Source organism: Phoxinus phoxinus (assembly GCF_949152265.1).
Source record: "Phoxinus phoxinus genome assembly, chromosome: 2".
NCBI lineage: Eukaryota > Metazoa > Chordata > Actinopteri > Cypriniformes > Leuciscidae > Phoxinus > Phoxinus phoxinus.
In genome coordinates, this window is record NC_136877.1 from 31,852,095 (window position 1) to 31,869,575 (window position 17,481).

Sequence of the window (17,481 nt, forward strand, 5' to 3'; positions counted from 1 at the left end):
TCTGTGTCCTAAGTTAGCTGGATATTACTATTATTCATTTTCTATGGTTATTGGAGGTGTGAAGAACTTTGTCTTCAGTAAACTTCAGTCAGCTTATTGAACTTAAAATTTTACTTCTGGTCTTCATTGAACATATTGGCCTCTCTTTATGGGGTCAGACTGTGTACCCCAACTCTTCCAGTAGCTTTTTTTTAAAGAAATGTTCAGTAAGGATGCATTAAATGGGTAAAGGGTGGCAGTACAGACATATACAATGTTACAAAAGATCAAATAAATGTTGCATTCTTTAAACTTTCTATTTACCAAAGAATGCTTAAAAAATGGATCACAGTTTCCACAACAATATTAAACAGCACAACACTGATAATAATAATAAAGGTGTCTTGAGCACTAAATCAGCATATTAGAATGATTTCTGAAGAATCATGAGACCCTGAAGACTGAAGTAATGATTCTGGAAATTCAGTTTTGACATCACAGGAATAAATATGTATTAAAATAGAAAGCAGTTATTTTAAATTGTAATATTTCACAATAGTACTGTTTTTACTGTTTTTGATCAAATAAATTATTATAAATAATGATATGGTTAATTATAATTAAATCGTTATCAAATTTGTGAGCATAAGAGACTTCTTTCAAAAACCATTAAAAAAAAATCTTGCCAACCCCAAACTTTTGAATGGCAGTTGTGTATATTTAAAAATGTTTATATATTATTGCATTGAAAAAAAGTAATGTACACAGAAACGTTGTTGAAAAGCAAATATAATTTTGTCCTGCTGTTTCTGATCCTGGCTTAACCATCAGTGTTTGTAAAATGGAGTCCCGCAGCATAAATAAAGAATAGATTTGACCTCTGACATGAAGGGAATGAATGTATATTGATTTGTTTAAGCACTGGATAAGAGCTTGTCCATGGGATTGGTAGTAAAGCCTGATTCCTTTATTTCCTTTATTTCAAGATAAGAGTGGTTGTATTTCTATTGAGGATGCTGAGGGATCTTTTAAGAGCCAGAACTGCTTTGTAACTCTGTGGTTTTGTTTTACCTTATTTGTGCCAGTCATAAATGTGTTACTCAAAATAAGAATATTTTGTTAATATTCTGTATGAGATGTATTATGTATATTATAATGTATTATGAGATGGGTAGAAAATGGTTGATTACGATTGTTTTTGGTGCAGAACCTCAGGGGAAAATAATTACATAAAATAAAAACAATCGTACTGACCCTGCACTTTTGAACAGTAGCGTATAGTGTTAAATAGCTGTGCATATGTAATAATTGACTGACTGAAACTGACCTTGTGTCATTTGTAGTTTGAAGTCACAGCTGACTGTTGTTTGTTTCCAGACTCAGCTGCTTTTGGCTGTGGTTGAGGATGAGAACACGACACAGGAGAACAGAAGAGAGATTGCAGACATCTTGCTGAACGCCCTGACGGACAGACAGCAGCACAGACAGACATGGAGGGACAGGTATGTGGCCATGTGCTAAACTCCCGTGCTTAATGCCACATCTTCAGTGAATTGTATAGAAGAAAGGCCTTTTTTTTTTGTTCAGGACAATCCTTCAGGCCGAGAAAGTTCACACAAACACACGCATACACACGTGCTGATAGCCCATTGACTTCCTTCCTCTGAGATAAGGGTGACTGAGAGACATAACCCATTTGTTCCGATAACAGAGGGAACCAGCCTTACACACACAGATATGCATACCAACACATAGCACACACACCATTTTTCTCTTTCTTTATTATTTCCTCACAGACTGTGTGTGTGGTAATCTATCTTTATTCAGATCAGACTATTAGTTGGTAAGGCCTGAAACAACTGAATTTATTGAACTCTTTCCCCACCATTGACGGAAAGTTCCGTCTTTCCGTGTTTTCACTGTTACACGGTAGGGGCGCTGTGACACATCTTCTGAAAGAGTACTGAAGAACTCAATATTACTGTTTTACTGTATTTTTGATCAAATAAATACAGCTTTGCTGAGCATAAGAGACTTTCAAAAATTGTACCGTCCTAAAACTTTTGAACGTTAGTGTATTTTTATTATCTCTATTTTTTATTTATTTAAAAGTTTTGAAAAGGGATAAATCTCACCGCTGAAGAAACCGAGTGATTACACACACATACTAACCTGTACAACTTACACATTTGCACGCTGCGTCACACGCACGGAAGTTTATTTCATCAGTCGGAGCAGCGTGATTAGATAAAGCTACCTTCACTCCTCTGTGTGCACACACTGCAATGTGTTTGAACTCATCCCTTTCCACTATCACTTCCTGCCCCCCTTCTGGAGCGAGATAACGTCACTCTTCGAAACATCAGGCACAGGTCTGTAAAGTGGCTGTCAACAAATCGCATTTAGGGAAGGCAGATAGCTTGGGCTAAGGTTAAGACGCTGTTAAGACAAAAATGAACTCATAGCTGATAATATCTCCTCCGACACGAGCTGATAAAGTGAATGTTGTGCGCCGTGCTCCACTCACCTGAATGCGGTGATGTATTTGTACTATTACCATGACAGACTGTTATAACAACTATCATGACTCACGGCGCTGAACACAAACATTAATTTCTGACCAGTCCTCTTGAAAAGAAACTTCTCGGAGCAGTGTGCTAAATCATGTTGCTTATTTTGTCGTGAAAGGCTGCAATTGTTTTATTAATTTAGTATGCAGCAGGCCCGCTCCTCACATTATGCCATTCTTTTGTCTGTACGTCTGTGTTTTGAGTGGTAAAAACCAAATGATGGATGGTTGGCGCTACAGGCTCATAAACATAAGCACAGCGGGCTGATTGATTAAGGCTTTTATTGTCTTACAGACATTTGCTTTCTTAAACAGTAGTTTGATTGTTGCAGACTGTGGGGCCTCTGGACCTGCTTTCAGCTATCTGAAGTTACCCTGAGGGACAGAGATGCTGAATATGACTGTAGGCTCCTCCTGTTGACTTATGGGTACTCGGGCTTATTAACTTACCTGATGCACTCATGCAGGTCACCTCCAAATATTTTGGCTCTTGCAATGTTGAACGGATACAGTGGATACTCTGCATGTTTATTACCATGTGCACATTAAATTGATTAATTTGGCAGATGCTTTTATCCAAAGCAGGGCATTTAAGGATTTCTTGACTTGTGTTTTGGATGTTTTTGTATTTGTTTTTATGAAAATAAAAGACAAACACTCCGGTCACCCAATTTAATATCCTATTCAATATTTTCACTGGATGATACTTGGTATCTCGTGTTTCCTTTACTGTGGGAATGTTTGGAAATAAGGAAAATGCAATATATATGTTTACAAATTTATATATATGTTAAAATTACACCATTTTGAATAAAAAATTTGGTAAATAATCAGCAAAAAAAAAAAATGTAATATTAGTTGATATCTTATGATGATACCCTTTTGTTCCTGATGTGTTAGGCATTTATATTTATTGTTTAATATTCTGTAAATTAATCGGGGCCATTAACATAGTGCCTCATCTCTGTCTGTGCGATTGGATCTATATTTCTACTGCAGTGGTTCTCAACCTTTTTGTCTCATAGTCCCCATTCTCCATGACAAAAGTCAAATGCTCCCCAATATATGCTTGTCTTTTTTTTTTGTATTTCTGCTGTAATTATAATTTTGGCATTTAGATTTAGATTAAAGTTTGGTTATTTTAATATACGTATCAGTAGAAATTTCGGTCCCACTGTATATTAGGTGTCTTAAACTACTATGTACTAACATTTAAATTAATCCTTTGATATAATGCACTTATTGTGCACATGCATGCTTTTACAGATGTAATTACGTTCTAAGTTTTGTTATTACACCTATAATTACATGTTGACTATTCCCTTAAATCTTAACCCAACCTTTAACCTACGACTAACCCTGCCCCTAACCTTACCCGCGTCCCACCTTAATAGCAGAAAAAGTGTTTTACAATACAATGTGAACACAATAAGTACATAGTACTTATTTTGTGATGCAAGTAGTTAAAGACGCCTAATATAAAATGTAACCATATTCCTTAATTTAAACACTTTGAAGTGATTCTGAGGCTCCCTGGTCAAGCTCTGTTATAATAAAGGTGTAAGTGCAATGCATCAATGCATGTTAATGCAAGTTGTAAATGGGACCATATATGCATATCCATCTGTGCATTTGAAATAATTTAAAATGATTTGCTCTTAAATTTTTTGTATCTTTCATAGGTCAAAATCAAACACTAACAGAAGGAAGGCCTTTTAGAGATTAATTTGCATTGGCAGATGAAAGGGTTCGACCTTGTGGTTTTGTTTCATCCATATGCAAGCCGCAGTGTTGTGGGTCAAAACCATTGATCTCACACCCTTTATGCCTGCATAGACACGCTGCAATGCGAGTTTACGTAAAAAGTACACATGTGAACACACGCTCAGATAGAAGCGACCTTGCTCAGGTAGATCGTACAGCTCCTGTCACATCTACATCCCTCCGTTGACCTCTGCAGGGGTCACAGTCCATTCCTGCGGTGGGCAGATTGCGTGTTTGGGAGGTGATGAAGGGGGCAGTGCCGGGAACAGCTGTGTGGTTTGTAGTGACCGTGCTAACTGCTGTAGGCTTTGTAAGGTCATTATATGATAATGAAAATGATTACTGAATTACATGGGGGTTTGGGAGAGGGGAGGGGATTGAACGGGCCTGAGTTTGATAAATGATCTCTGAAAATGCCCATCTGTCTCCACCAAACCACCCCCTCCCCCCTTCTTTCAGCCTCGCTCTCCCTCATATTTCCCTTTTTTACTTTTCATCTCCATCTCTGTTTTTGCTTATTCTGTCTTTTGTTTTCTTGCAGTATCGCATAGTTTTGGAAAGTGATAGAGTGAAAAATGGAGCAATAAGAGAGGTGTAAGTGGGATAAGATGAAGTGTGCATTTGTGTGCACGAGTAGTGTTGAACTCTGTGAAACCACAGGAGAGAGAGAGAGAGAAGCCACCTTTCATTCTGTACATCTGATAGTGGAAAAATGAACTCGCCCTCCTCCAGATACAAAAGATGTCTATCAGGTTTAAGTGGACAGGGCAGATTTAGGGCATCATTTACTAAAGCATGTAGGTCATCCAAAACCAGTTTTTCATAGACAAAAAGAGCAGGAGATCATGTACTTGGATGGATGAGTGACTTTATTAAAGGCTAGAGTTATTAATCATTTAATTTAAATCAGAAAAGATTTAGGAACTTGTAAAGACTAGTTAATCTGCTTTCTGGTTTTATTTCCTTGTGTTTTGAAATGTATGTAATATGTAAGTCAAATTTTAACTGCAACATTTTGACTACTAGGTTAATAGCTTATAAGTCATGCTATTAATATTGCTCTTTCACTGTCATGCTCTTTCACAATACATTAACTACATGTAATATTTTTTTAAATATTTTCGAAAAAGTCGCTATTGATTGAAAAGGCTGTATAAACCGAAATAGTATGACATATTATTACAATTTAAAATAACAGTTTTTTTATGATAATATATTTCAAAATGTAATTTATTCATGTGATGGTAAAGCTGAATTTTCAGCATAATTTCTCCAGTCTTCAGTGTATCCTTCAGAAATCATTCTAATATGGATTTGAAAACATTTGTGCTGCTTAAAATGATTGTAGTTAAATTACAATAATTATTACAATTAAATTATTGTTAAAAAGTATTATTACTTATGCATTAACTGGTGGTAATTGGATATTTATAAAGTATTAGCAAACTATTTGAATTGAGGTAATCATTCATATGTGCTTTGAGTGAATACGCACATTGTGGCAAATGTTTGTTTGCATTTGAGCGCATAAGTGTTGCATCCTGGAGGTCGCAGCTGCCCTCATCACTCACCCTCAGTGCGTGACCTCTGACCTCAGGCTCTGAATGTCTGTATTTCTGTGAGTGTCTCAGTATCTTGAATGTGTTGTGACCTCTCGTACTTCACCTGGGTGGAAACCTTCTGAACAGAAATGCCACAGGCTGTCATCGCACACTCACAAACACACTGGAGGGTCATGGGGTTCAGAGGGCAAGCAGAAGTTTCTCCACAGACTAGAACATCAAACACCAAACATTACACACACAGACAAACATGATTGCTAACTAACCTCTGCTTTGGCAGTACAAATGCGGCCAGTGTCACTGCATTACGAGTAACGCGTATTACTTAATCAGCTTGTTTTAGAGGGATAAAAACATTATTAACATGTTATTTTTTTAATTAAAGGGGTCATATTATGCCCTTTTACGAGGTCTTGATTTTGTTTTTGGAGTGTAATATGCTTTCATGCTTGATTGTTCAAATAACATTACTTTTTAACATATTTTACATTATTACAGCACGAAGACCCGAACGCAGTTTATTTCCGGTTTCGATGAAGCCCCTTCTTCTGAAATACGAAATATGCTGTGATTGGTTAGCTGGCCTAGTGTGGTGTGATTGGCACCGCTTCGCATGTGCTCGGGAAATGTTACACCCCTTAACATAGCCACGAGCTCTACTCAGATCTAAATATAAGGATGTCGTCAATTTCTAACCAATTCAAGCCTGATTCAGACTTAAGAATGTTAACAAACAAGAGGATCGTCCAGAACAGATGTCATGCACAGACTTTGCCAGCACAGATTTCACAGGACGTTTTAGTGTGGTATGTTTTTTGGTTGTAATTTTTTTAATACATTTTAGATACGATGTTATACAGCATTTAATAATGATATTTGTTGGGAAACTATGGTAATACAAACAGTAATCAATCACAAAACCATGGTTAATTTTCTTAAGGGGGGTGAACAGTCTTACAAAAGCTACAGTAAACACTACCGGTATATCAACACTCATGTTGGCTAGCAGGTGAGCTGAGCCTAATATTTGCCCCAATGTAGAAACAACATAACAGTTATAATTGGAACTGTTAATAGATAACTTGTAAGTATTTCTTATTATTTGTAGTTGCGTTACGATCCACAAACAACAGATTGTCCTGACAAAGTGGGAACTGCTCCATTTCAGGAGAAGCTTTTGTGCATATAGCCTCCATTGTGATTCTGTTCTCCATAAAATGAGCAGCACACACATAAATGTAGGGGTTATAATATTCAGAAGCAGTGTTTAAAGGGAGTGTACTGACGTTTTTCCTTGGTTAAAGGGGTGGTTGAGTATGATTTCACTTTTCTAACTTTAGTTAGTGTGAAATGTTAGCCTGGTAATACCAGACTCTGCTACTTCACTTTGCTTCGTAGACAGAGTCTGGAATGGCATAATAGAGAAGTGTTTTCTCTCTCGCTAGGGGGCGCTTGTCTGAAGTTTAAAATCATTGGTTACCCGTAAGCCAATCAGATAAGTTTAGTTAGGACGTATGTTATGCGCCTGTACAGCCGCATCGAACCACAGACATCATGCATCGAACTCAAATCTATGATCGAACTTCCACTGTAAACCTGCTGTAGACACATGATGATGCGAGCGAAATACCGGAGTGAACATGGCTGTAAACGACTTTTGCAGATTATGCGAAGTTAATCTACGCATCCACGTTACAATCACGGCCTCTAAACTTATTTTTGACAGAGTGAAACAAGAAAATATTTGTAGCCAACTCTCAAATTTAGGATTAGATCTTTTAAACACAGCCAGTGCCGCTGCTAGCCATTTTGGTGCCCTAAGCATAATTCCTTTATGATGCCCTCTACCCCGAGAAGCTTCATGAGGCACGCGCGCGTTCTCTTGCTCTCTCTCCCTCTCTGCCGTGCACGCGCTACGCGGTTTGGAGCACAGTCTCTGTCTCGCGGGCGCGATCGCTCTAGATTCAGGAGATTTTAACTAAATCGCGGACGTCAGTGAGCCGCTATCAATATGCGGGAGACTCCGGGAACGCTATTTTTTTGGTGCCCCCTCAGCTCTTGGTTCCCTACGCACAGCGCGTGGTGGGAGCGGCGGCTCTGCTTCTCCATAACAGAGCGAATTGCATCCCGTGTCTCGTTTCGGTTTTCGATTTCTCTGACCTACAATGTAAAACTCGGCGCTTAGCGTCTACGTCACGGCTCTCAGCCCGCCCTCTGTTCGTTGATTGGCCCGGCCGTCCGAAGGCCGGTGGAAAACTGAAAGATAGGCCGCTATCTCAGACTAACTACAGGAGCGAAATGAAATTAGCGGAAGTAGGAAGTCTGACGTAGTCAGGCTAGTGAAATGTTGCTGTTTGAGCATAAACAACATCTGCAAAGTTACAACGCTCAAAGTTCAAAGAAAAGGAATATATTTGCTTTTAAAGAAAAGGACTACAACAAACGGCTGGTAGGGACTACACAACATTCCTCCCGGGTTAGTGACATCAGCAACCCTAAAATGTACATAAACCCCGCCCCCGGGAACACGCGGTCCATGTTGAGAAGAGGAAAAGTTGTTGTATAAGAGTACATTTGTGAGTCAGCTCAAACTTTAGCATCCATCTTTTCACATGCAATAGAAAGTCACTCTGTGTGTTTCTCACAACAGTTCCTATACAAGCGATTTATAGATTACCATGACAGAATATCCTAATTCAAGATAGTTAACTCCACATCAGCTACATACATTTATCAACTAACCATTCAGAGACGTCCTGTTGCATTCTACATGTTGTCACTTCTTCTTGAGTCTCTCCATCTTTGTCTGACTCCGTTTTAACATTAAAGGCAGAACAGTTTCTGTCATTTTAATGTGTGTCTGCGTGAGGTAATCGCAGCTGCTAACACATGAGGTCTTGAAACCCCACCCTCTGCAGCAGCTCATTTGCATTTAAAGGGCCAGGCACAAAACGGTGCGTTTTTGCAAACCCTCAAAAAGTGACTTTAACATGCTATATAAAAATATCTGTGGGGTATTTTGTGCTAAAACCACACACACACACACACACACACACACACACACACACACACACACACACACACACACACACACACACACACACACACACACACACACACACACACACACACACACACACACACACACACATACATAGTATCATTGTGACTTCATAAAGCCCGGAAAAAACACATTGTAGTCCAAAAGTGTTCGTTGTAGTTCTTGGAAAGTGGATTCTGTTAAATAAAATATCTCCCTTTGTAACCTTACAGATCCATTTTATGCTCAAACAGCAACATTACACACTAACTAAAGTTGAATAAGTGGAAAAGCATAATAGGACCCCTTTAACACATATCCAAGTTACTTTGTTAAATAAGTAATGTGCACTGTTTTATTTGATAGGTCTTTTCATCATAACATACTCTAGTAATCTTATGTGACAGTTTCTACAAGCAAGTGCTGCTGTCGTGCAAGGTCATGTCCTCATGCATAATTTTATTCTCCCTCCTACCCAAACCCATTCCATCGGACAATGTGTTTATTCTTAATCATAAAACTATAATGATTATTTTAATAATTATTATTATTTAATTTAAATTGCATTTATATTGTTTTTATATTTATGGGAAATTACCAGTGTTGTTTTATTTTTATATTTTCAGTTTTCATTTTAATTTAAGGTTTAGAAATGGATGTGCTTTTGTCATTTTTATAAAAAAAAAAAATAATTTAGTTTTAGTAGTTATTTTTTTCCATCAAATATTTTAGTTTATTTCAGCTTCATTTCAATTTCCGGAAACCGTTTTATTTTTATTTTTTAATTAAGTTCAATGAAATATACCTATCACATTTATATTTGTGAAGCTAAAAAGAATTCCCTTTCTTTGTGTACTTTAGCTTTCGGTTAGCAAGGTAAATGATATAGCTAGACAACAATAACAATGTTTTAAATCAGGCATTTAGGAAAGATACATTTAATCAAATCTTGCATGCTACCACAACATGATGCAACACATCATTGCTAACAGTACAATATTGCATAACAAATTGTGCAAGCAAAAAAACAACACAAAAGTAAAAAAAAACAAAAAAACATGTTAATTGCATTAAAGTTACAGTCTACATTTTTTTTAGGAGTTAACACCATAACTTTTTTTTCTTTTAAAAGTAACGTTCCCTAGCACTGAATGTACCAGATATTGCATATTAACACATTCACAGTTGGTTCTCTCTCTGTCTGTATTCCTCAGTCTCACTTTCAGAGGCACACAAATTCACTCCACCGGTTGTCGTCTCATGAGGAACGGGGTGTCTCCATAGCTGTCAATCGTGCGGCGTATCTTTTGTCCCAGCAGTGACTGTGTCCCTCCCACCAGGGTCTGACAGGGGACAAACAATAGAGCTGCTGTCCCCGAGTGGAGGGAAAGAGACCGTTAACGTCTATCTTCAATGAGAACGGACAGGCTCACCATGCACATGACAGCTCTGATGCTGGGGAGACCTTTACAGTTTGTAAGGATGGAGATATCATGCACACACACAGCTACGCTTGAGGGTTTGATGCCGTTTGCTCTTGCAGACTCATCTGTTTAATTAACAGAACCGTGTTTGTGTGTGTGTGTGTTTGTCTGCCATTAGGTAAGACAGGTTAATGAAAAAGCCATAACAATACACAGGTAACGCATGCTTTCCCACACACACACACACAACCGTAATGAGCCGAGTGCTGGCGCAGTGTGGTTTTTCTTAGGGCCTGTGATGGGTGTTTTAGGATTGCTGTCTAGAGCCTCTTACGTGTTTAACCGAAGGCTCTAGTGCTCACGGGCAAACACCTGGACTTGCTCTCAGTAAACATACACACACACACATTCTCCTACTTGAGCGTTTACTCTCAGCACTCGGAGAGGTAACAAATTTATTTGTGTGCGTCTGGGTGTGTTTCTTTCATCCTCGGCAGGGCTGTAATTAGTGTGAAACTGATGGTTGGGCTTAAAAGCTGTCATCTAATTTGTCTGTCTTTATCGAAACAAACATGTGTGGTCCCTCCCTTGCGACGTGCATGCGATGTGTGATTACCAGTAGAACGAGTGTCTGAGAGTTTGATCGTAAATTACTCCGATACGCCTTAACCGCTGTTTAGCAATCATAAAGCTATGCGTGACATACCCACCACGGCTGCCGTCCCGCTTGTATGCCCGCTCTCAGATGCCTGCGGTTGTCAGGATTGGAGAGTACATGCAGCGACCCACTCTGCGAACCGCTTGGATTTGGGGGGACGCCAGTACACACTGGAATGTCGTTCTTATTATATTTGTTTGTGGGAAGGAAAAGTAAGTCCTATTTGTTTCTTTGCTCATATGTTTGCGGTGAACAAATGCAAACAAGTACAAGGGATTACACCCAAATGTACACATGCACACTGGTGAACACATGTGGCATCCTAGCTGGGAGGATGAGGCCTGTTTCTCGGCACATGGAAGGCTTCATTATGTGACCAAACTCTAAACAACAGTATACCAGAGGACATGATTCAGCAAGTTGCCTCCCCGTGTAAAACTAACATTTCTCGGATGCATCCAAATGAGAGGGGAGAACGCCATTAAAAAAGAGAAATTGCTTTTCGTTTTAATTGCTCACTTGGCTTAATAAAACAGCATCGCATAATTATGCTTTTTGCAGCGATGGTAAACGGTTTGCCGTGCTTGATGCAATTATGAGCACCGCAGAAATTTGGGGCCCCGGCAAACAGTTGTGCACTCTGCTATTAAACATTGATTTTATATGGAAAGAGAGACAGAGAAAAGCGTGAGGCTAACCAGAGCGGCGCAACATTACTGCATTGTCGAAAAAGCCAAAAACAGCCCAAACTAAAGCAAACGAATGGAGTGAGGATATGTGAGCAAGAATGTGGAGCTTTGCTGGGTGGGAATGCACTTTTAATGGCTACTGAAACACTTTGACACTCTGAAATCACTCAATCACTCTTCACAGTGACAACTGCTAAACTTTTAGATTGATTGCAGTGAAGGGCTTTTTTTTTTTTGGATTGGCTATTTTAGAATAGGCATAATGATAGGCCTGAATGTGAGAGTTCACCTAAAAATAATACAAATTTAATTATTTTTATCACTCATGTAATTTGTATTACTTTGTATAAATTTGTAATTTGTATAAAATCCATACCTTTCTTTCTTTCGAAATCAAAAACAGTTTGTTTGGTGAAATGTTTGGCAGTGTGTTCTTACAGTGAAAGTGAATGGTGGATAGGGGTTGACAACCTCCATAAATGGCAAAAAAAAAAAAAAAGAATATGGCTTGTATGCAATTTTAGAGGTCTTCATAGTCATCTCAAAAGTCATCTCATTAAGTTGCTGTTTACATATAGTATGCTACTATTAAAAAGTATGGGGCCAGTAAGACTAGCAAGAATGCATTCAATGAAAAATTCAGGAATAAACTACATTTTTATTACAATATAAAACTTTAAAATTTACAGTAAAAAAAAAAATGTGTTATAATATTTCAAAATGTAACTTTTCTCACTTTATTTGATAATAAATGCAGCATTTATTTATTTTAAGTATAAATGTGGCCTTGATGAGCATAAGAGACTTATATACATAATATGCTTTTATGTTGCTTTTTGGAGCTTGACTACCCTTTAAGATGGAGGTGATTTGAATCTGAACATTTCTCCAGTGTAGTTGTTATGTGACTGTTCTACAGATGTGCTTGCATAGTCTAAAATTAGAGACTATTAATCTCTCAATTATGATATTGAGTCATTTCAGTGTGGGTAGTGCATGTGCTCACAGCGCATACAAAACATTAGCTTATGTGAATCCTAATGTGCTCATATAAAACCATTTCTCTTTTTCTCCTACACGCAACCTTTCTCACTCTTTCTATATGGGGGCCAACAAATTCAAGAGGTGGCGGGGGGTATAGGCTTTATTCTGTGTGTGTGTGTATGTAATAATTAGTACTTCATATCTTTGACTGTACTGAAGTGACATGTACGTTAATGATAGTGTTAGCTCTCCTTAATCTCCCTCTCCACAGACACACACACTCACTCCTTTTGCCCTTGCACTGTTAATTATTTCTTACACTGCTGGAGCAGTCCGCTTCATGGCAAGCATATTGTGTCTGGCAGGCGAGTGGCGGGTTATAAATGATCCTGAAGGTGAAGATGTGACTGTGAGGAGATAGTTATGAAAATTTCATCTGTCTATGCGTTACGGCTACAGCTGCTGCTGTCAGTGGAGAAATTACTGCGGGTCAGCCCTGTCAGAGAGAGAGAGGGACATCAGAGCGGACCTGTCAGACCCCTAAACACACACTCACACACTTAACACAAGACTGTCCCCAAGCTGTCTGTGTTCATTACCAAACTTAGACAGGGATACAGCAGGCAGGTGGAGCAGACCTTTCAACCTTACCTACTGCCATCAGCTGCTGTCTGTGTGTGGCTACATCTCGTTTTTGAATGACCAAATGTTGGTATGCACTAAATCACTATATCAAAGCAATTGCTTGTGATTGTCCATGTGTTTAAAGGTGCACTTCTTTTTTCTTTTTTCTTTCTGGGTTAATGAGGACGTGTCCAGGTCACGTTTTACCATAAATTCCGGAAGTCTATTAAAAATTAAAAGCAAATTACAATAATGAGAATTCATATTTTAAGATTGACATGCTGGTCTAAAACAATAAAATCTTTACCAAGTAAATCATTCAAAAAGTAGCACAATTTTATATGTAAGAATATGACCTTCATATACAAAAAGACAAATCTTGAAATTAGTAATAATAATAATAACAACAAAAAAATCAAGCAAATTTCAGGATAATACAGATTTTTTTTTAAAAATAAACAAATTAGCAAAAAATAATAATATATATATAATTTTTGGTTTCCTGTGTGATATTTACCCACCTTAACAACCAATGTGATCAGTGCGGATGCAAAAGTTTTCTTAATTTTAGACTTGCCCTATGCCCAATGAAACTGAAACACTGGCCAATATAGTGTTGGAGGTTTCATGCCTATATGCGTGGTCTGTTGGCCAATCTTCAATTATTTTACATTCCATTAGTAAGAGCAGAATGTGAATTATCAGAGCTGCTACACAGCTGAACATAAAATATTGCAATCCACACAACATAATGTGAGAAATATCAGAGTTCAAAAGAGGACAAATCACTGGTGCTTGTCTCGCTGGCATGATAACTCAACAATACATACAACAAGACTTGTGACAGAATGGTTTGATAAAACAGTGAAGTTGAACACGTCCCATGGCCTGCAGAGTCAACAGATCTAAATATTGTTAAGCCACTTTGGGGTATTTTGGAGCAAGTCAGAAAACGTTTTCCTCCACCAGCATCACATAGTGACCTGGCCCCTTTTCTGCAGAGGAATGGCTCAGAATCCCTCTGGCCTCTGTCAATGGCTTGTATCGTTCATTCCCAAGACTAATTAATGCTGTATTCGCCGCAAAAGGATGCCCGACACCATACTGATAAATTATTCTGGTCTAAAACCATGTGTTTCAGTTTCATTGTCCAGCCCACAACTGAAAGTGTCAATATTGAGGCAGTCACTCAAAGAAAGTGCATAGTTGCCTACTCAGCTGGTGACCTAAACGGGGGGGCCATAAGGGGGGACCAGCCTTATAAAGAAATGAAGTCTTAATCTTATGTGAGTTTATTCCAGTTGAATCATGTCAAGCATTCTGTTTGTTTATGTTTTGTATAAAGCATTTTTAAGTAGAAAAAGGACATGGTGCACCATTAATTCATCACTAGTGGCCGTGTACACGTGCATTTGTGTTTGTTTGACAGGTAAAAATAAGTTCACCTTTCTGATGTCCTTAAAAGGATTTCCGCAGCTTCAGTCTATCCTGAAGCATTGTAATTAATACAGGCATGGCCTGCCATCTCCCTCTCCCTCACCACCAACTTACAGTTTCCAGAGAATTCTATTAGCCCAGTCCAGCAGCTGTTAATTACCTCTCAACATCCGTCGCTCTTAGACAAATGAAAAGCTCTGGTACTGATGTAGGATAGAGTGATACACTGCCTTTCCTCTGCCTCCTATAAAGCCACTTTCGGAAATGGGTCATCAATCCGCCGTTGATAAGTGTCTTTGGTTGGTAATGAGTGTTTTATCAGGGTGGGATTAGTGCAGATATTTTTTGTAATTAGTGTACTAGCACAGCTCTCGCTGCTTTCTCCGAGGTGTTTGTCCGTGTTTTACTCGAAGCAAATTGTGTGTGAACTTTTCTGAGGATGAAAGGAACCGGCCCGTGAGGGAGCACAGCTTATACAGGACTTTGAAATAAAAACAGAGAGCTAATCCACAGCCAAGCACTTTACAAAGAGATTTCAAATTAAGTGAGATACATCGGATGGCCTGGATATGGGAATGAGGCTGACAATAGACGATTAAATCAGAGCAAGCTAATAATAGTGCTGTAGCTTGAGTGTGCTTGACTAAAGCTTTTGGGTATGTTTGACGGAAGGTACTGTGTAAGCTTTAATAAATCGTTATTTTCAACTTGATTACCACTGACCATTTCTCACTTCCTCCACCACAACCTAAAATATGTATTGTGTAGCATTCTGTGGTGGAAATGACAGAGACAGAAATTAATTGTTTTAGATTAAAATAACTCCTTTGTCTTGACTAGTTTAATTTTATAGCATTTTTTAAATTATGCACAAATTGTGAAATTGTGATTTAGTTGTATCCAAAATGCACACAATTTTGACACTTTTAACCCCCATAATTTGACACCATTACATTACTCCTGTAGTTCAAACAGTTGATGCTAGCAACTTTATGAACGTGGGTTTGATTCCCAGGGAGTGCATGAACTGATATCATTTCTACATTGAAGGCAGTCACATTAAATAAAAGCATCTGCCGAATGCATTAAAGGGGGGGGTAAAATACTTAGTTTCAGTCAATCTCATGTTAATCTTGAGTACCTATAGAGTAATAGTGCGTCCTTCATATCTCCAAAAAGTCTTTAGTTTCATCATATTTATAAAATAAAAATACAGCTTTCCGATTCTATCCGGAAAAAGCCGAGGTCATTGATTCTGGTCGTGGGCGGAGCTATGTCAAGCGGGAGCGCGTGATACCGTTGTACTTGCATGAATGAGGTGTTTTATCACTGGGACCGCGCCAGGTTTTAATTGCAACCGGTTTGCAAATCCAGCGACGACCTTGTTAATAAAACATTCGTCACTGAAATGACCAGAACACAAAACCGCACTTGCCACACTCCTTTGCTGTCCCGGAAATACAAACTGCATCCACTGTTCCAGTAACACTGGGTTCTTTGGGAAGCTGAACAAGGTAAACTTTCCCTCACATCCCAAAACACACTTTTTTGGAGACATTCTTGACATCAACCATTCCTATTTAGCGCTGATGATGATGATTTCCGGTAGTAGCGCGTAGATATGCGCTTGGGTCTTTCCATAGACAGTATATTAAGCCGCGTTTCCACCGCGGGAACTTTCCCCAGGAACTAGGAACTTTGGGCTGGTACTCGGTGTGTTTACACCGCAGGAACCAGGGTCTAAATGAAGTTCCAGGTAAATATTTCCCCCTCAGAAAGTCCCTGCTGGCGAGGTAGTACTTTTTCAAAGTTCAGGAACTTTCGGGGGTGGGACTTGTGCGCTGAACATGCTGATTGGTCGTGTTCACGCCGCATATTGACTAGAGGACTCCACGCAGCATTCTATTTTAACCGGCATTTTTACAAATCTATTGCGGTTCGTGGCTTCATGCATTAAGAGTTGTCTGTCTGCAAATATGGAATTTAATTATAAAAAAAAACACTGGACCGACGACGAGGTTCAGGCTTTATTACGCGTATTTGTGTAACAGGAAATTTTCTGCGCGTTCGTCCCCTATGGTTCGTCCCAGCCGTCTCACATTCAATGTCCGCAATACATCACAAACAACCTCAGCACAGTTTGAATCTCCTCCATACTTATTATAAATGTGGCGCTCAAAACTGATTACTGTGCGTCGCAGACTGGGAGGAGAAGTCGCGCGCAGTTTATAATCTTCCCGGTACTTTAGACCGCGGTGTAAACGCAGAAAGCAACCGGTCTGGGGCAAAAAAAGTTCCTGGGAAAAAAGTTCCTGGGACAAATTGTTCCGGGTAATTTCGGTGGAAACGCGGCTTAAGAGGGTCTTTCTCTCCTCTGGTCGACGTGTGCGTGAACGCGCTTTTCCGAGAGCAATGCTCATATAAGGAGTTCCACTCTGGTCTACGTCATTAGATCTACGATAGAAAAAAAACCAGCCGAAACGTGTTGCAACCCGGAAGTATGATTTTCAGCACAGAAATTCTCTGTTATTCGTTCAAAATAACTTTTCAAACTTTGGCCATTATTAGCATGAGAATCCATCTCTTTAACACTGTAAACAACTCTGAATACATGAAACACGATTGTACCCCCCCTTTAATGTAAATGCAAATTATATTTGCTTTTTTTAGTTTTATGTTAATATTTGATTTGCACATTCTCAAGTGTTTATATAAAATGTATATGTTTTTAAATTTTAAGATGAACAGACT

At 38.7% G+C, this 17,481-nt stretch overlaps 1 protein-coding gene across 3 annotated transcripts in view; it reads left to right on the forward strand.

Moving 5' to 3' along the window:
• The window catches only part of fto (FTO alpha-ketoglutarate dependent dioxygenase), a 177,003-nt gene that overhangs the window by 55,847 nt on the left and 103,675 nt on the right, over positions 1 to 17,481 (forward strand). For all 3 annotated transcript variants that reach the window (XR_013796718.1, XR_013796719.1, XM_079605422.1), the window contains exon 8: positions 1,357 to 1,481. Coding sequence is in view for 1 of the 3 variants with exons in the window: in XM_079605422.1 (XP_079461548.1) it covers positions 1,357 to 1,481 (125 nt within the window). In the remaining 2 variants the exon portion in view is untranslated. The remainder of the gene's footprint in view (positions 1 to 1,356; positions 1,482 to 17,481) is intronic.